The sequence below is a fragment of the Muscardinus avellanarius genome (assembly GCF_963383645.1).
Source record: "Muscardinus avellanarius genome assembly, chromosome: 5".
Classification (NCBI taxonomy): domain Eukaryota; kingdom Metazoa; phylum Chordata; class Mammalia; order Rodentia; family Gliridae; genus Muscardinus; species Muscardinus avellanarius.
Window position 1 is genome coordinate 61,997,174 of NC_137790.1, and position 20,344 is coordinate 62,017,517.

At 37.0% G+C, this 20,344-nt stretch overlaps 1 protein-coding gene across 1 annotated transcript in view; it reads right to left on the bottom strand.

Moving 5' to 3' along the window:
* Positions 1–1,796: 1,796 nt before the first annotated feature.
* SLC9C1 (solute carrier family 9 member C1) overlaps positions 1,797–20,344 on the bottom strand; it is a gene marked incomplete at its 3' end in the record, with an annotated part of 82,085 nt that continues 63,537 nt past the window's right edge. The window contains exons 20-26 of the mRNA XM_080696513.1: positions 12,060–12,185; positions 10,503–10,601; positions 9,578–9,751; positions 7,094–7,225; positions 6,787–6,972; positions 5,985–6,111; positions 1,797–1,996 (exon numbers count right to left, since the gene is read on the bottom strand). Coding sequence (XP_080552639.1) covers positions 1,797–1,996; positions 5,985–6,111; positions 6,787–6,972; positions 7,094–7,225; positions 9,578–9,751; positions 10,503–10,601; positions 12,060–12,185 — 1,044 coding nt within the window. The remainder of the gene's footprint in view (positions 1,997–5,984; positions 6,112–6,786; positions 6,973–7,093; positions 7,226–9,577; positions 9,752–10,502; positions 10,602–12,059; positions 12,186–20,344) is intronic.

Genomic DNA, 20,344 nt, shown 5'->3' on the forward strand with positions numbered 1-20,344 from the left:
TCTTTTTCTTTTTCTTTTTCTTTTTTGTTTTGGTGGTACTGGGGGTGGAACCCAGAGGCTTTCTACCTCCGGGCTATACTCCCAGACCTATTTTTAATTTTATTTGGAAACAGGGTCTCACTAAGTTACTGAGAGTGGCACTAAGTATCTGAGAGCCTCACTAAGTAGCTGAGGCTGGCTTCAAACCCGTGCGATCCTCCTGTCTCAGCCTCTCAAGCGCAGGGATTACAAGCGTGCGCCCCCATGCCCGGCTGGATTCCCCCTTTCTAAAAGCCACGGTTTCAGGTCAGAAGGTGTTGACTACTGCAGGCTGTGTGTTTTACTCTCTTCTGCATGCTTTACACTGGACCACACAGCCAAACTTTTTAATGCTTGTATGCTATTTTCCTGTATGGATGTTCTGTACTGACACTTGGGTCTTGCTATGAAGATTAAATGAGATCGTAAAATCATTACAACAGTAATAAAAAATGGTTTGGGCCATTAGAAATAGTGGTGCCCTGGATGTTTTGTTCATGGTCACATTCCACTGTCGCCTTGGCTGATTCCCAGAAGCAGGATCACTGACACAAAGTGTGCAAGTATTTTTATGACTTTTGTTAGAGATTGCTTTTACTCATCTACAGCAAAATACAAGAAAACCAATATCATTCATTTTTTTTGGTCTATTTTAAAGGAAGTCAATCTTGACACCGATTTAAAAATATGCATATTTTAAAAAACAATACTTCGTTGCTATTTGATTTGGCATTTCTTAGTTTTACTCTTTTCCCCACGTGTTAGGTATTATCTATGATGAGAACTGCTTGTTCCTGACTTGCCTCTTGGATTTACAGTTTTCCTTATTATGTTGAATAGATTTTTCTGAGGTAAAGATACTGATTGTATTATGAGCAAAGAATTCCTGCAAATATTTTTTCATGGTGTGGTGTTCGTGTTTAAATGCCACTTGCTATACTTATTTAAACGAAAGAAAACCTATTTATCTGTTGGTTTTAATTTTTAACCTGGTGATGGGCTCTATGTGAACATAAAGTCATACAAAGCACATATATACACAATTATTTTCAACAGGCACCTTTAGCACAATAAAAGATAAAGATCTTGTTCTTTTTTTATCCTGAACATTCTCTTCCTTTCTTCACAAGGATGTTTTTCATTCTACATAGCTAGCTTTTTCTATTTTGAATTTCTCCAGCATCAGATGACATTATCCATAATGTACCTGTACTGTTATTTGTGTTTCGTCTACTTAACTAAAACATAAATGCTTGCGAACTGAAGTCATACCTTATTACCTTTTTATATCTTTCAACAAACAGTACATGGTTGCCTGAAAAAATAGCCTGATAAACTGAGAGCAGCCAATATTGCATGTGAGAATAAATAGCAGAATAGAGACGGAAAACAGGAGTCTACAGAGTTTTTGGAAACTTAGATACAGAAATTTTATTTTAATAAATTTTTTTTCAAAGTGGAATTTAGAAACACTCTCCTTGAGAGAATCGGCCAGCTAGCAGAAGTGTTCTAATTTACACTATCACATGAGGGACAAATGAACTTTTGGCTTCTGTTTCTTTCTCTAGGAATAGTTGTGTTCCTGGTTATCTTAAGGAAATGAAGACAACTTACCTGATTTTGTTTAGTTTTTCCAGGAGACTCATTAGATGTTAGCATTCTCTGGGAGTAATTCTTTAGATTTTTGAATCTAAAAATTGAGATAGGAGGCAGAAGTCAAGTTCTGGGATGCTAATAAGGGTCTGATTTATAAAGCCGTGCTGGTGTAGACTCTAGTCTTAGAACAGATGGGGCTTGGGACTTCTGGCGGCGGCAGCAGTGTGCTCTCTGTCCCACGACCAGAACCCTTTGCAAGGTGCTGCTGGATGTGGTGACAAGCCTTCGGTGGGGCTTTGCATCATGTAAAGAGTCACAATCCTGGGGTGGTCATGGTGAGGACAAGGTCTGGAGTAGGGGGAAGAGAGCCAGCACAGTCCAACTAATGATATCAGGGAGCAAAGCTTTTACTAGAAAACACAATTTGATGATTTCATCTCCAGATGTTTCCAACATCTGGCTGGTGTTTTAATGAGCTCTCACTTTCACACTGATGCTGCTTTTATTTATTTATTTATTCATTTATTTATTTTTGCGGTTTTGGGGGTGGAACCCAGGGGCATTCAACCTCTGAGCTACAGCCCCTGCCCTGTTTTTTATTCTTTATTTTGAAACCGGGTCTCACTGAGTTGCAGAGGGCCTCACTAAGTAGCTGAGGCTGTCCGCGAACTGCGATCCTCCGGCCTCAGCCTCCTGAATGCTGGGATTACGAGCGTGCGCCACCATGCCCGGCTATCTGATGCTGCTTTTATTAACAACCATCACAGTGTCATTTTTTTTTAAATGATGGGCAAGAAGCACTCTTTGAGAACAAGAACAGGAGGAACATTAGCTTCTCTGGTCCCTCCATCTCCCCAAATATACTATGAAGCTGAATTCTGCATGCTCGGCAGCTGGCCAGGGCTAAACAGAATGATGACCATATCAATGGGCTCTAGATGTCTCCGAGGGGACCACTACCTTGATCTGTAGATGCTTTATCTCAAGGTCATTTGAACCCTATCCGATGACAGTATGGCATGTGTATGTGCAGTACTGAGGATGACTACCTCCAAGTTATCCCTTCAGCCCTTTTTATTTTATTTTTATTTTAAAACAAGTTCTCACAAAGTTGCTGAAGTTGGCCTTGAACCTGTGACCCTCCTGTCTCAGCCTCCTAAGTACTGGGATTATAGATGTGTTCTACCATGCCCCGCTACAATATCTTAAGGGCCCTCCTCATCTTTTTGTTGTAGTTAATTGTTATTTCTCCCTGTTATTCCAGTCATAGGCAGGCTGGTAGAGATGTGGTGAGGTCTTTTCACTATATTTCTCTAGTCAAGTTCAATTCCAGGACCCAAGAGTGCTTCACAACTCAGGATTCCACTGCAAAGTTGGCTGAGGATTTTGAAGATCTCAAGATTCCTAAGTGACTTATCCAAGTACATTCACATTGATCAATATTTATGGGACTTTCTGAGCAACTTAGGTTATCCCAGGATAGAGTAGATTACAGAGCATCTATTACTGAGCTCACACTTTTATCAGGCATCATGAACACTGGGGTGAGCTGTCTTTATGCAGGAAGATCCCCCATGCATAGCTGAGGTGGCTGAGGGAGCCTTCTGCACAGGAGGAGCAGAAGGGGCTCAGACATACTAGGACAGTGGCCATACCTGGGAGTTCCAGTATGTTCGTGTGAGTCAAGACAAATATTCAGGTATAGCTTAAACTTTGTTTTCTTTGTCATTTCTCTAGCATATACATAAAAAGAAGCAACAATTTTTGTGCTATCTTGTGCTAAGAGAAACTGTTTATACCTAACTCTATAAAATGATTAGTGGGCGAACGCCTTCAGTATAAGAGATCTACATTGGTAGTTGCCATAAATTACAGGCCCTCTTTTATCCACATAAGACATTAAAAAAGACTGCTCCAAGTTTACCTTCATATTAGCATAACTTCTTTCCTGAGGGCTTTCTTCTGATAGTTTGCTGGAAGCTGGTGCAAAAAAGGCAGCGTTAGTTCAACCACTGAAACAAGCTACAGTTTCAACGAGTTCATCTATCAAATTAGGCCATATTCAGGTTACCCACTCTCAGGGTCTGTGATCTGACATTGGTGGAAAGAAAGGTCACTTTTCCAAAAAGGCTAAACAGTCTTTTATTATGAAGATTATATAACAACTATGCACAAAGATTAAAAAGCAGAGAAAACTATCACCCCAACATCCCCAAATACTTTCCTGTTAATATGTATCGGGAGTCCCCAGGACATTGGCTAGTAATGAGGACGCATAAGAAAACAAGAGTTGAGATCTCATACCTTCCTGGAGTTTTAGTGAGTAGAAGAGAAGAGGCAACAAAATTATAAAGAATGCATTCGTAGAAATGATGCTATAAAGCCGGGCGTAGTGGCGCACGCTTGTAATCCCAGCATTCGGGAGGCTGAGACCGGAGGATCGCGGTTCGCGGGCAGCCTCAGCTACTTAGTGAGGCCCTCTGCAACTCAGTGAGACCCAGTTTCAAAATAAAAAATAAAAAAAATAGGGCAGGGGGTGTAGCTCGGAGGTCGAATGCCTCTGGGTTCCATCCTCAGACCCGCAAAAAAAAAAAAAAGAAAAGAAAAGAAATAATGCTATAAATAATTTCAAAATGACCAATTCCAATCTCAAAGGCTTATAGGGTGAGGGTTGAGCGGGGGAGGACCCCGTGGGTGGGCAACAACAGCCACATGCATGTATTTTTCTCACACTTTGTACCCTGATATGACAAAATTACAGTGCAGAAAATAAAATAAACCAACATGATACCAGTAGGAAAGAACTGATTTGGCTGCAGGAGCTCACAAATGAGTGACAGAGTAGGGTTTCATGGTCTTGGGACTGTCACCAGTAACTCTGGAGAAATAAATTAAGATAAAGGGGATAAGAAGAAGTTAGCTGTAGGGAATGGAAAGGTGTGGAGGGCCGGATGCTTAGGGGGTTCCAGGCAGAAGGAAAGAGTATGAAAAGATCCAGGCATTGGAGACCACCAGCTTCAGGTAAATCATTAGTTTGCTATGGCTAGGTTTTGGAGAGCTGAAGAGCAAGAAGAGCTGGCTGGTGAAGGAGCAGATGATGAAGGGACCACGACCTTGATCTGTGGATGCTTTATCTCAAGGTCAGTGGAACCCTATATGATGACAGTTTTTCGTGTCCATATAGTTTCAAAGTTATATAATTGTAATATAATAGATAAAACTCATTTAAAATTAACAGCACAATATTATATCATTGGCATTTTTTGCTTGGCATATGGCATAGGTCTTTTCTACATAATGGCATGAATAATTACTTTTTAAAGCTTATGTAACAGTTTAGTCTTATGGATTGCTTTGTTGATTTACATTGGCATTCATCTATCTGTATTTTTTTTTTTTTTTTTTTTTTTTTTTGCGGGTCTGGGGATGGAACCCAGGGGAATTTGACCTCCGAGCTACACCCCCTGCCCTATTTTTTATTCTTTATTTTTGAAACCAGGTCTCACTGAGTTTCGGAGGGCCTCACTAAGTAGCTGAGGCTGTCTGTGAACTGCAATCCTCTGGTCTCAGTCTCCCGAATGCTGGGATTACAAGTGTGAGCCACCACGCCCGGCTTGTATTTGTTCTGATTTCTTCTAATTTTCAAATTCCTATGAATGATGTTTGGTTACCATATGTATTTGTGCTAGGGACTCTTGAATATATATATATTCAGAATATACATATTCAGAGTCCCACTGAGTTGCTAAGGCTGGCCTCAAACTTGCGATACTCCTGTTTCAGCTTCCCAAGGACTAGGATTACAGGCATATGCCACCATGCCTGGCCAACAACCTCATTTTTTATTGTTTTTGATATATGAAATATTTTAATTTGGGGAAGAACCAGTGATTCTTTCATTATTTTTCATATTATCTTGATAATTATGCATGCTTGTTTTTATAGATGAAATGCAACATTTCTGAGTATAACTTTGATATTCTCAGTCTGACTTCACATATTATCATAATATCAAATATGAGCTAAAAGGATTCCTCAAGCTGGGTGTGGTGATTTGTGTCTATAATCCCAGTACTTGAGAGGTTAAGACAGGAGGATCATAGGTTTGAGGACAGCCTCACAACTTAGTGAGATTCACAGCAACTTAGGGAGACCCTGTTTCAAAGCAAAACATAAAAGGGGCTGTAGCTGTAGCTCAGAGTTAGAATGCCCCTGAGTTCAATTCCCAGTACCATAAAAGATGAAAGAAAGAAAGAAAGAAAAAAGAAAGACCTCAATACTCCAGAAAACGCATGCAGTTGTTTTCAAATACACATGTAACTCATTTAAAAAGGAAAGTTCTCACAGTTGCCCAAAGAAATATAACTCACCCATTGATGGTGGTGCCCGAGAAACTCTACGTGTAGGTATATACTTTCTTGTGTTCCATCTGGATTTTTTCATATCAACTGAAGTTTGAATAATCATTATTTTTGTGAAATCTTCAATACCTTGTATCTGAAAGTTGACAGGATGCAAATTAACTTCTGAGCACATATAATACAATGACATGTTTCTCTAATAAGCTGCTATTTCAGACTCTCTGTAAACATCTAGGAGAAAATTGAAAATATCAATGGATCAACACAGATAAGACAGATACCTTAAAATTCCTGGATAGGTTGGTTTTATAAAAGTCAATAGGTGATATACTGTCATTGATTTTTAAAAATATCTTATTTCTCTTCCAAATAAGAAAATGATGGAGTTTAATTATCATTTTAAAAATCTACCAAAGGATTTTCTACATGACAGAAAGAAAGTTTAAAAAAAACAAATGTTTTTCTCTATGTGTGGTAACTAATACCTCTAATCCCAATACTTGGGAGGCTGAGACAGGAGGATTGAAAGGTTCGAGGCCAGTGTGCTATAACTTAGCCAGATTCTTCAGCAACTTAGCAAGACCCTATTTCAAAATAAAATAATAAAATGGGGCTGAGGGTACGGCTCAGAGGTATAATGTTCCCAGGTTCAATCCCCAATACCACACATAAAACAAGACAAACAAACAAACAAACAAACTCAAGGCATTTCTAGCAATCGTTCCACCTTGTGGCTGTTTTCAATATGCTTTGAATCACATTGGACGTCAAATCCACAATAAAAAAAAAACATGGATCAATGTTTGCCCACCTGATGACATGTTATAGGAATTAAGAAAGGTGCCTTATAAATTTTTCGTAACTGACAATCTTCTACAGCTCCGTGTATGAGGATAACATATGTCACAGTTTCATCATAAATACCAGTCTTGATGGTCTTTGGTACATCTCTTACAAAAATGTTACAAAGCTTTAATTGCATTTTGTAGTTCCAGTCCTATGAGAAAAATGCAAATACATAATCTATTTTTGGTTTATGAAATTGAATATAAATTTGTACAATATATTGATACAATTTCATTCAGAAAGGACAGATTTACACAAATACTTCTTCTAACCTCGTAAGATAAATGTTCCCTGATTTTTTGGGCAGTAATATTAAGTCCGATTTTTAGCCACATTTTTTCTTCCATGATAGGATATAAGTTCTCAAAGGCTTCAAACAAATGAGATCTGGGAATAAAACATGTCTGGGAAAAGGAGGATATAAATACAATATTTTATTCTGTGCATCTATGGCTCAATAAATAGAATTTCCTTATCCTAACATTAAAGCTAATAATTTAAATTATGTATGATGCATGCAATGACCTGGAAACTTAATAAAATATGTATATTGATAACATTTTTGTAATCTTGTCTTATACTATATTTTAAAATGCTACATAATCCAATGAGAAGTTCTTTAGTATTCTTTTATTAAATTGTACATGTTTATGGGGTATATTATTTTAATAAATGCATATTGTGAAATGATATCAAGCCAATTAATATATTCATCACATTGCATACATACTTTTATCATTTGTTTTAAATAAATAAATAAATAAATAATGGTACATATTTATGGGGTAGCGTTTCCCCCACCACACTTGATTTTGTGCTATAGGTTACTATTTCATATTTTTTTATGTTTTGTAGTTTTTAATTTGCTGACTATCCATTGTAGAGATGCTAGGTTCTTTTATCTTTCTTTGAAAACTGTTAATTTTTGTTGCAGGAGGCAGTTCTTGCTATCTGGCCACCATGAGTTTGTGTAGGCTGTGTTTTATGATTTGCTTGGGTCAATGAGTAGAAAATCAGGTATTTTCTTAGACAGTGTAATTTGTAGGTAACTTGACTTTGAACTCTGCCTCCATCATGGTCTCCATTGGGGGCTTGCTCTCAGGTTTTGTTGGGGTGGATCTAGAACAAGCCTTATGCTAGGTCATGATCTTTATTCCTAACATCTATCCTTTCTGGTCCTGCAGTAGGATGCTTGTGATTCTAAAAAATTTGTCCTTTCTGGCAAAACTGAACCTTAAAAATCCCTAATCTTGACCTAAGAAGTCTGCATTCCATTCTATTCTCAACAATCTGGTCAAGTTTTTGTCCAGTTCTGCATATGTATGGCACGCCCATCACCCAAGGACTTGGGGAGAACCACCACTCCGACTCTTGCAGTCTTTCTCTGTGTAGCTCTGTCTCCTTGCTTGGTGGATTCCAGCTATTTTGGCTTCAACAGATTTCTCAGCTCAGCAGCATCATCCTCTTCTCTAGGGATTCCTACTTGCTGCATGGTCGTTGGAAATAGTCCTAGGCAGAGGGTCATGGTGCATGTAGGATTACCCTGGGAATTTTCCTTTATCTCAAGTGTTTAGGACTTAAAATGACTGTGTTCAATGGCTGAAAACATCTGCCTCATAAATTCTGTTAAGCTCTGTGGTTCTTTTGGTGGTAGTGCTGGTAATGTTATCATAGCCTAATGCAGCAGGGCTTATTCAGCTCCCACATCATTCTACCTGCTAATCTCTCACTATGTATCACTTAATGATAAAGATTTTTAAAGATACAACATATGTGATAATCACACTTAGCAAAATTAAACATACCCTCTTCATATAATTTAATATTCTCTTCATATTAGAATTTCCCAAGCCAGACGTGGTGGCGCACGCTTGTAATCCCCACCCTATGGAGGCAGAGACAGGAGGATCGCACGGGTTCGAAGCGAGCCGTTCTGGCTTTAAGAGACCCTGTTTCCAAATAAATAAAAAAAATATAAAATGGGTCTGGGAGTGTAGCCCGGAGGTAGAAGGGCTTCCAGGAACCCCAGTACCACCAAAAAAAAAAAAAAAAAAGAATTTCCCCATCTGCATTTGGTTCTTATCATCTTTGAGTCCATTTCAAATTATTTCTCCTCATCTTCCCATCACTGTGTATGCCATGGATTTATTGAATTGACGAGGGTATTTTTCCTGCAATATCTTCTGCCTACTAGATGAAGATAATTATTCCTCTCTGGTGTCACTTAACTTATTTTACTCTTTCTATTTTTGTAAATTGGGCCAATCTAATGGTTTGAAGAACTCCAGGTTTTCTTTTTTCATGTGACTTCATGGGTAGGAATTTTCATTTTTTGTGTATGTTCTAATCAGGCCAATGGTAGTCCCTGCACAGTGATAATTTAATCTTCAGTTATGTCTTGGAAAACTTTTATCCTCTTTGCTCAGCTTTTCTATTAATAAATTCTAGCTCTAATTTCTCCCCTCCTTATCTTCCAAATTATGGCATTGGCAATTAATCTCTGATCAGCTTTCAATATGAAACAGCATATATGACTAGTTTTCTGATTAAATCCCTTTTTTGATATAGTAGGTTCACTCTCAGAAGCCATTTGGCCAGGACATTATACTAGGTGAGTATAATTATGGAACAAATTTGTTCCTTTACCTTTCCTTAAAAAAAATTGCTGGATGACAGACATGTACTGAACAATGAAAATACCTTAAATTTGATATTAGAACAAGATATAGCAGAAGACACAGGCATTGTTATCTGACCTCTACCACAGTTTTGCAGGTGGCAGAATACTTCATTGGTTCATCAGTTAAGCAGTTTAACTCTCCTATGATTTCTCCGCTGAGCACATAGTCAGTGTAAATAATTGGGTAAGTTTTCTCCTCTGATTCCAAGAATATGGGGTCAGTCCCCACACCTGGCTTTGATCTTTTAAGCTGTTCAGGAACAAAGAAAGATAAAAAGACATATGTCAGTTAACTTACATTATCCAACCTCTGTAATTTATGGGGCTTCTTATTTTGATTTGAATAGTTATATACATATTATTTTGAAAATACCAATTCCTCCTTAAATAAACTTGTTAAATTATCAATGACAAGCATGAAACATTCTCAAATATTAGCATCTTTTTTATTTCTCCTACTCAACCAATCTATACCCTCTTTAAGTGGCTAATTTCCCAACTCATGTAGATACAAGGTGAATAACAATTTATATTCTAATTTTTCATCTTAAGTGATGTTTGACAGTCTCTTATTATCTATGAGAAAGTATGGCTTCAAAAGTGATAGATAGCCGGGTGTGGTGGCACACGCTTGTAATCCCAGCATTTGTAAGGCTGAGACAGGAGAATTGCGGTTGGCGGACAGCCTCAGCTACTACTCATTGAGGTCCGTTGCAGCTCAGTGAGACCCTGTTTCAAAATAAAGAATAAAAAATAGGGCTGGGGGTGTACCTTGGAGGTAGAATTCCCATGGGTTTCATCCCCAGTACCATTAAAAAAAAGTAATGGATATTTTTATTCATTTTGTCTGATCATGAAAATTATAGCTTGAATGGTAGCTGCTATACTAAAAAACAACAACAAATAGTGCAATTTGTAACACAGAAAGCTATTAATTCTGTTTTACAAAGTCTTTCTGAAACTAATGCTCACAAGTGCATTTATAAATGTCTCTACTTTACCTTTACCATGCCTGAGATAATTACATAGATTCCTTTGGGCTCATCACCTTCTTCAAATATATTATTTCCACAATCAAATGTTATAATTTTGGCTCGTTCCTAAAACATATCACCAAAATAAAATAACTTACAAATAATATTTTGGTAGTTGTTGTGTTGAAATGTATATCTTAATAAGATTCTTACATTTTGAAATGAAAATTCAATAAGATATAACATTGTGTTGGTAATAAATTTCTAAGAGAAAATAAGAATTATAGATAGCAAAGAAAGGCAGGTGGATACTCATGAATATTTTAAATTTCTGATGAAGAATTTATACATGAATGATGAAAGAAATAATCTAAGAATGAATGTAATGGGAAGATGAAAATGTTTCACCTGGGTAAAAAGCATGGTTAGTAATATATATATATATATATATATATATATATATATATATATATATATATACTTGTGCTCTAAATAGCAAATGAAGCAAGTAAAAACTGCATTCACTCTAAATAGATGAAAAATATAATTGGCCTTTCAGCACCAAATACATATAGAAAATGAATATTATTGAAATGAGTTATAGCCAGGCATGATGATACATACCTGTAATCTTAGATGGGCTGAGCTGGGAGGATAACAGGTTTGAGGCCAGGATCAACTAATTAGCGAGGCTTTTAGCAACTTAGTAAGGCCCTGTTTCAAGATAAAAAAAAAAATCAAATGAGATTGGGATGGGAGTGTAGCTTGTAGGTGGAATGATCCTAGGTCCAATCCCCAGTAACACACACACACACACACACACACACACACACACACACACACTATATATATATTTTTTATTATAATTATTTGCATGTTTATGTGTATGTATATACATACCCACTTATTTGTTCCTTCCCCAAAACTTACTGAGTACTCAAGATGCATTATGCAAAGTGATAGGCTGAATATTCAAAAGATGAATGAGCTAAAAAACGTAGTAGATGACAAAAGTGTAAAAATAATTGTAAAGGAATGTTCTTAATACTGCAAAAGAAGTATATATAGGATGCAATGGTAGCATCTTTGGTCCTCCATACTCAAGATGGGCCACAGGATGGTCTTCTGGTAAGGAGTTGTACCCCAAAGCCTACTTCTCTGACTACCTCTGGTGGGATGTTTCCAGAGATGCAAAAGCAGGGAAAATTTGATAAAGAAAATGGAACCAAAGGACATTTCAAGGAAAGTAAATAGCACCCATAGATGAACAGAATTAGAAAACAGTGTAGAATATGTAGGACACCATAAGTGGTCCCATATAAGTAGAAAATAAAGCGGATATGAAATGGGGAACAGGAAATGAAGATAAGCAGAAGAGATAAATGGAGAGATAAATGGAGAGATAAGCAGAAGGCAGATTGTAGAAGGACTTTGCAAGTCACTCAAAGAGATTCTTCTTTTATCCTATAGGTAACAAAAACAACTAGGAAGGTTTTTTTTAATCTAGAGATTATCAAGATTAATCCTTATTTTTCAATTATTTGTTGGCACTTTAAAGATTTTATTAGGATATAAAAATCTTACCTGAATATAGTCTAAACGATCTTTCTCTTTATCAAGCCATGGAATATGATATAAGGTTTCTTTAACTGTAAGGGGTTTGATAATAGATTGATCATCAAGTACCTCTCGTTTCTTGGCCATGATTAACTAAAACCACAAAATTGAAGAAGATGAACAACCAAACTTGTGTTCACAGAATGTTAAGAAAAACTGTGTTATTGTAGTGTTTCCTATTCTTTATTTTTTGAGATTTTTGTTTTTCCATGGAAACATTCAACCTCTCCCTCTTATAATGTTTTTCTATCCCTTTGCACTATCCCTACCATGAAGTCATATATTAAGCTTTTTAAAGTAAATCTTTTACTGAAGCATAGCAGATGTGCAAAAAGTGAAACATCGGTATCAACAACACCTAGATTTAAAAAAAATAAAACATTTGCTGTACCCTAGAATCTTCCCTATCTTCTCCCCTAATTATTAATACTATCCAGTGACAACCACCATTTTTCAGTCACCAATGTTTTGCTTTTCCTGTTTTTTGAAATTTGTCTATATAAAATCAAGGTCATGGAGTTGTGTTTGGTTTCACTTGCTCAACATTATATTTCTGAGATTCATCTATGATGTTTCAGGGAGCAAAAACTCACCATTCATTCTGTTTTCATTGTTGTATTGTGTTATGTCATATGAAAAGGCCACACCTTCATCTACCAATGATTGACATTCAGGATGCTTTAGTCTGGGACTTGCATGGTACTGTTGTCATGAGTATTTGTTTAATGATCATATGTACACATTTCTGTTGCCTTCATGGTTATATAACCTAACTGCTAGGTCATAGGATATGCATATGTTTAACTTTAGTAGATATTACTAATTTTCTCAAGTGTAACATCAACTTACACTCCTACTCTAGTCTCTTAGTTTTAATTGCATCATTGCCTACACTTGGTTTAATTAAAATTAATTGTTATGATGATTGTGCATTGGTATTTTATTTCATTTCATTTGCTCTGAGATTTTGATGATAATATTGGGTATGTTTTCTTATGTTTATTTAACCTTTGAGTACCTTTTGTTAAGAAGTGCCTTTTCACATTTTTGCCTATTTAAAAATGGATTTCTGCCACAAATGATGGCGCACGCTTATAATCCCAGCATTTGGGAGGCTGAGACCCGGAGAATCGCAGTTCGCGGACACCCTCAGCTACTTAGTGAGGCCCTCTGCAGCTCAGTGAGATCCGATTTCAAAATAAAAAATAAAAAATAGGGTTGGGAGTATAGCTCGGAGGTCAAATGTCCCTGGATTCCATCCCCGACCTTCAAAAAAAAAAAAAGTATTTGTCTTGTTCTTACCAATTTGTAGAGGGGTTTTTAAAAATACATATATTACAGACATGAGGCATTTGTTGGATCTACTCATCTTGCAAACATCCTCTACCTTTAAAAAAAAAACTGACTGGAATTCTGGGTGTGGAGTTGTGGGAGGCTAAGACAGGTGGATCACATAGGTTCAAAGCCAGCCTCAGCTATTTAGTGAGGTTCTCAGCAACTTAATGAGACCCTATTTCCAAATAAAGTATGAAATAGGTCTGGGAGTATAGCCTGGAGGTAGAAAGCCCCTGGGTTGGTTCCATCTCAAGTACCACCAAAAAAAAAAAAAAAAAAAAAAAAGCCCACAAAAAATACTTAGGAACAAAGCTGGAGGATACACAGAATCAGATATGCATATTAAGTTTCAGTAATTCAGACAGTATGATTTATTTCAATAATAGCAAAATACAACAATAAAACAAAAAAGGAGTCCAGAAACTTGTGTGTGTATGTGTGTGTGTGTGTGTGTGTGTGTGTGTGTGTGTGTATGTGCACGCATATACATAGGGTCAATTTATGACAGTCTCTGTAGTGTAATGGTGTGAGATGGTCTTTTCCATAACTGATTACTCTTATTGGGAAAAAGTTAACTTTGGCAGTGTTACATAAGGAACTCTAAATGCCATTGCTTCTGTTTATTATCTCTGCCTCCAACAATGTAAGCTTTCTTCATAATCAGGTATATCTGTCTTGGTTGCTTAGAGTTTAAAACTCTTAGACATCTCTTTCTGGTTTTGGCCTTCTATAGTATTGTCTGTAACAGCATAGGTTATGAAACCAGAATGCCTGGAGTGGAATACTGTTGCCATACTTACTAGTGTCTGACCTAGGGACAACTGTGCCTTGGTTTTGTCTCTTACAAAATAGAACAAGAGTAGAATCCAAATCACAGCATTGCTATGACAAGCAAGTGAGTAAAGATTTACTATTACCGATTTTTATGCTTTCATTATCCTCTGTGTATTATTTTCCATTGTCTTTTATAGATTTCCTGCTAGTGTTTTAAATTTCTTCTTCAGGGAAGATGCCCATTTTCATAGTAAGGTATCCTTACTATGGTAAAAGGGAATTACAGACCAGGCCATTAAATTGTAAAATAGGCATTAAGCTAAACATAATAAAATTTGAACATGGTGAGTTTATTTGTACAGGGTTCACAGACAGTATGTGGTAAAGAGGAGTGTTACAGTTTGTTTTGGACCCTGAGTGCCCCCAAACTGACAGATATTAGCCACAATTTATTTATTTTTTAATTAAAAATTTTTATTTATGCATTGTAGTCATACATCTTAATGGAGTATAAGATTGTAGAGGCATGCATGCACACTTCACTCATTTAGCCCTTCCCCAATTCTCACCTCAATCCCTCCCTCCTCCCTTTTTAATGTTTGCCTTAGTGATTGACATTGATTGTTATGTTTGTGAATGTACATCATGTACATTAGGTAATTTTTCTCTATTCCCCCTCCCATCCCCTTCATTTAAGTTGCTTTATTTTCTTATCTATGATTTCTCCTTCCTCATCTAGAGTTTCTTCTATTACCATTTATTTTCTCCTTAGGTTCTGAACATTAGGGAGAGCATCTGATCTCTTACTTTTTGTTACAGACTAATCTCATTTAGCATAATGTTCTCCAATTCCATCCACTTCCCTGCAAATTATGTAATTTTATCCTTCTTTATGGCTGAGTAAAATTCTTTTGTGTACATATCTTATAGTTTTGTAATCCATTCATCTGTTGATGGACATCTTGGCTGCTTCCATACTTTGGCAATGGTGAATTGTGCAGATATGAACATAGATATGAATGCATTAGTTTGGTAGTTCGGTTTCCATTCTTTTAGGTAAATACTTGGAAGTAGTATTGCTGGATCATATGATAGGTTCATTTTTATTCTTCTGAGCATCCTTCATACTGTTTTCCAAAGTGGCTGCACTAATTTGAAATTCCAACAACAATAAATTAGAGTTCCCACTTCTCTACATCCTTGCCAGCATTTGTTATAGTTTGTGTGCTTCTTTGTTGTTGGTGGTGGTACTAGGGTGGAACCCAAGGGCTTTCTACCTCTGGGCTATACTCCCAGACCTATTTTATATTTTATTTGGAAACAGGGTTTCACTAAGTTGCTGAGAGCCTCACCGAGTAGCTGAGGCTGGCTTCGAACCTGTGCGATCCTCCTGTCTCAGCCTCCCAAGCGCGGGGATTACAAGCGTGCGCCACTATGCCCAGCTTGTTTGTGTTTTTTTTTAATGTTTAATGTTTATTTTTATTTATTTTATTTGTTTATTTGTTTATTTATTTATTTATTTATTGGGTGGTACTGGGGGTGGAACCCAGAGGCTTTCTACCTCCGGGCTACACTCCCAGATCTATTTTTATATTTTTATTTGGAAACAGGGTCTCTTAAGCCAGTGTGGCTGGCTTGGAACCTGCTCCATCCTCTTGTCTCAGCCCCCCAAGCGCAGAGATTACAAGTGTGCACCACCATGCCCAGCTTTATTTGTTTTTTTTTCTTTCTTTCTTTCTTTATTTTATTGGTGCACTGTATTCATAAATCATAGTGGGATACAAACTTTTGTAGACAGACATGCACACATCGTCCAGTAAGCCCCTACCCGATCCCCACCCCATTCCCTCCCCATCCCTCCTTCCCATGCTTGGATTAGTGGTTGACATCTAGTATTATAGCAATTTATCCAAAATTAAAAATGATAATCTCACATAACAGTTTCATTTGTCTGATACCAAGCTTTTGATGACTTAAAGATAACATTTCAATATTTCTTTTTGCTTTTTTTCTTACCAGAGAATATTTTTTTTTCTATTTTTTTAGGTGAAACTATCATATATTTATATATTTATTTTTCAGAAAAAACTCTATCCTAATATGGAATATGGACTCTAGATACCCAAAACGATCTCGAAAAAGAACAAAGCTAGAAGATATATATTTTCTGATTTCAAACCATATAAAGCTACAATAATTGAAACAGTGTAGTACTGTTCTAACGGCAGATATATAAACCATTGGAGTTAAATACAAGCCTAGAGCTAAATTCTTCCCTATATTATCAAGTTATTTTTGACAAGGTCTCCACGAACATTTGGTGGTAGAAATAATAATCTTTTAACTAAATATTGTTGAAAAATAATAATTACATGGAAAAGAATAAAATTGGACCCTTACCTAATCCCATATACAAATATTAACTCAAAATAGATAAAAGACCTAAATATAAATCTTAAAACTATAAACTTTTAGGAGAAAATCTGGGTCATAAAACCTCACAACATTGAAATTGGCAGTGATTTCTTGGATATGATTTCAATGGCACAGGCAACAGAAGAGTATACAAACTCCCTAAAAAATAAAAAAAAATATTGTATATCCAAAGACAATGTAAACAGAGTTAAAAGTTACTAATAGAATTGTATAAAATATTTCCAAATGCTATATCTGAAGATATATTAATATTTCAACTAGAAATCCTAAAAATTAACAACAATAAAGGCAAACAATACAATTTAGAGATAGGTAAAAGACTAACATAAATAATGGATCTCCACAGATAACCAATCTTAGTTGTCTGTTGGATGGAAACTCTTGTTTCTCTGGTTCTGGAGTGTGTTACCTATTTCTTCTTTGTAGTTAATCTCTTTGAGTATTTTCTCTAGTGCTGGTTTTGAAGACATAAATTCCTTCAGTTTCTGTTTGTCATGGAAGCTTCTTATTTTTCCATCTAATTTGATAGAAAGTTTTGCTGGGTAGGAAATTTTTGGCTGGAAGTTGTTTTCTTTCAGAGTTTGGAATATGTTACTCCAAGCCCTTCTGGCTCTCATGACTTGGTTTGGGAAGTCTGGAGTGATTCTAATTGGTTTGCCTCTGAATGTCACTTGGCCCTTTGTTTTTGTTGCCTTTAAGATTTTCTGCTTGGCTTCCACATTGGTCATTTTGACAATTATGTAGCGTGGGGATCCTCTTCTCCGATCCTGTCTAAAGGGAGTTCTATAAGTTTCCTGGATCTGTGTATCAATCTCTTGCTCTATGTTTGGAAAAATTTCTGCTATTACTTCCTTGAAGAGATTGTTGATCCCTTTGGTATCACTTTCTTTTCCCTCCTCTATTCTAATTATTCTTAGGTTAGCTCTCTTAAAACGGGCCCATATTTCTTCAATGTCAGATTCCTGCTGTTGGATATTTTTTTCTAGATTAGAAAGTATGCGTTCATTTTTGGAATGATCATCTTCTAAGAGCGAGATTCTGTTCTCCATGTGGTCTAATCGGTTGTTTGTGCTTTGAATTGAGGCCTTTACTTCATTAATTGCATCTTTTATCTCTTTTTGGCTCTCTCTGAGTTCTTTTCGAAGCACCTCTATTATTTCTACAGTTATTTTCCTGATTTGATCTTCTAGAAATCTCTGATTTTCAGTTTTATCGGGTTCTGATGTTGTGGGGTTGTGGGCATTCATTGCTCCAGTGTTATTCCTCTTTCCCATGATTTCGGAAGTTTGTGCCTTCTCTGGGTTCTTCCCTTGGGTCACTATGACTTCGCTTAAGGTGCTCTGGATCTCGAGTCAGTAGTATCTCAGACCCCACTACTACTTTACTGGGTTGTATCACAGAGTCTCCGACCCAGGGAGTCGATAGAGGCTGCTTTAAACTATGGGGGGTGCCAGGTTGCATGTTCTCCTATGGTGTGATATCTCTGCCACCGCCACTCCCCCACTGGGTCAAGTCCCAGGGAGTACAGTACTGGGATTTCTCCTCTGTGGCCCCCAATTTGACTCACTGTTCTTGAGTTCGCAGATGTAGCTGTACTGGACTCGGTGAATTCGCTGCTGCTGCTGCCAGTGGCAATATGGCGCCGCTGCCACGCCCTCGGTCGTGAGGCTGGCTTATTTCTTCTTGGTTTTGAGTTCCACTCTGAGTGCCTGCAGCGTGTGCTGAGCTCAGCACTGGGAGCTTTAGATGTTCCCTGCGCTGAAAAATCCCACCTGGCCGTTCCGCAGCGGCTCACCTCAGCTTGCTATAGCCGTCTGGTGAACTCGCCGCTGCCGCCGGCAGTATGGTGCTGCTGCCGCGTCCTCGGGCGTGAGGCCGGTGTATCTCCTCTGTGGCTCTGAGCTCTGTTCTCAGTCTGCTTTCTCTCTGGAGCCTGGTGATTTTTTTGTTTCTCTGGTGATGGTGTTTTCTGGCTATGAAAGGTGCTGATTTTGTGGTAATGGAGATTGGTTGTTAGCGGGGCTCTTAAGCCCCACTTTTCTCGGTCGCCATCTTCCCTGAAGTCACCTTTGTTTGTGTTTTTAATGATTGCCATTCTAGTTGGAGTGAAGTAAAATCTCAGGCTAGTTTGATTTGCATCTTTCTGATTGCTTATGATGTTGAACATTTTTTCATACATTTATTGGCCATTTAAATTTCTCTTATGAAGTGTCTCTTTAGTTCATTTGCCCATTTTTTAAATTGGTTTCTTTGTTTTCTTATTTGTGAATTTTTTGAGTTCTTTGTATATTCTAAACATAAGTCTTCTATCTGGTAAATAGTTGGAAAAATTTTTCTCTTATTCTGTGAGCTCTCTGTTGAGGTTATTGATGGTTTTCTTTGCTGTACAGAAGTTCTTCAGTTAAGTGCAATCCCACATGTTGATCTGCCTTTTAGTTTCTTGTATTTTGGGGTCTTTTTGAGAAAATTTTTACCTGTGCCTATGTGCTGAAGTGTTGGACCTATGCTCTCTTCAAGGAGTTGCAAGGGTTGATTTCCAAGCTGCAAGGGCTGATTTCCAAGTCTTTGATCCATCTTGAATTGACTCTTGTGCAGAATGAGAAAGTGGGGTTTATTTCCATTTTTCTACATATGGTTAGCCAGTTTTGCCAACACCATTTGTTGAAGAGGCTATCTTTTTTCCAGTGCATATTTTAAAGGCAAATATAATAGGCCTACAGCCAACATCATAATAAATGGGGGAAAAATGTGAGAATTTCCCCTAAAAACAGGAATAAGACAAGGATGTCAATTATCACCACTTCTTTTCAATACAGTAGTTGAGACTCTAGTCAGAGCAATAAGGCAAGAAAAGGAAATCAAAGGAGTACAAATAGGAAAAGAAGAACTTTTTCTATTTGCAGATGACAGGATACTATACATAGAAGATCCACTAAACTCAACCAAAATGCTTATAAAACTTATCAATAAATTCAGCAAACTGTCTGGATACAAAATAAATCTTAAAAAATCAGAAACTTTTCTGTATGCCCACCACAAATCTACTGAAAAAGAAATCCAGAAAACTTTTTCACTGCCACTCAGTATATCCCACTCACAAAACATACTTAAAAATAAACCTAACCAGGGAGGTAAAAGACCTCTACAAAAAATTATAAAACACTGAAAAAAGAAATTGAAGAAGTCCTTAGGAAATGGAATTATCTTCCATGTTCTTGGATAGGCAGAATAAATATCATCAAAATGGCCATTCTTCCAAAAGTGATTTATAGATTCAATGCAATACCCATTAAATTACGAAGGACATTCCTCACAGACATTAAAAATTAAGTCCTTAAATTCATTTGGAACAATGACAACAACAACAATAACAACAACAACAACAACAAAAACCCAGAATAGCTAAAGTAGTTCTCAGCAACAAGAACCATGCAGGAGACAATGCCTGTCTTCAAACTATACTACAAAGCCATAATAATAAAAATAGCATGGTACTGGCGGGAAAAAAAAAAAACAGACACATAGACCAATGGACAAGAATAGAAGACTCAGAACAAATCCACACACTTAAAACCACAATTTATTATCCAGCCCTTTCCCTGAAATTTGCAAATCTCAACAGAGTCCCAATATCATTATATCAGATAGATGCATGCAGTGTAACTATTGTCTATGTGGGAAAGCAGATTTTCCCTGCCTAGAATCTT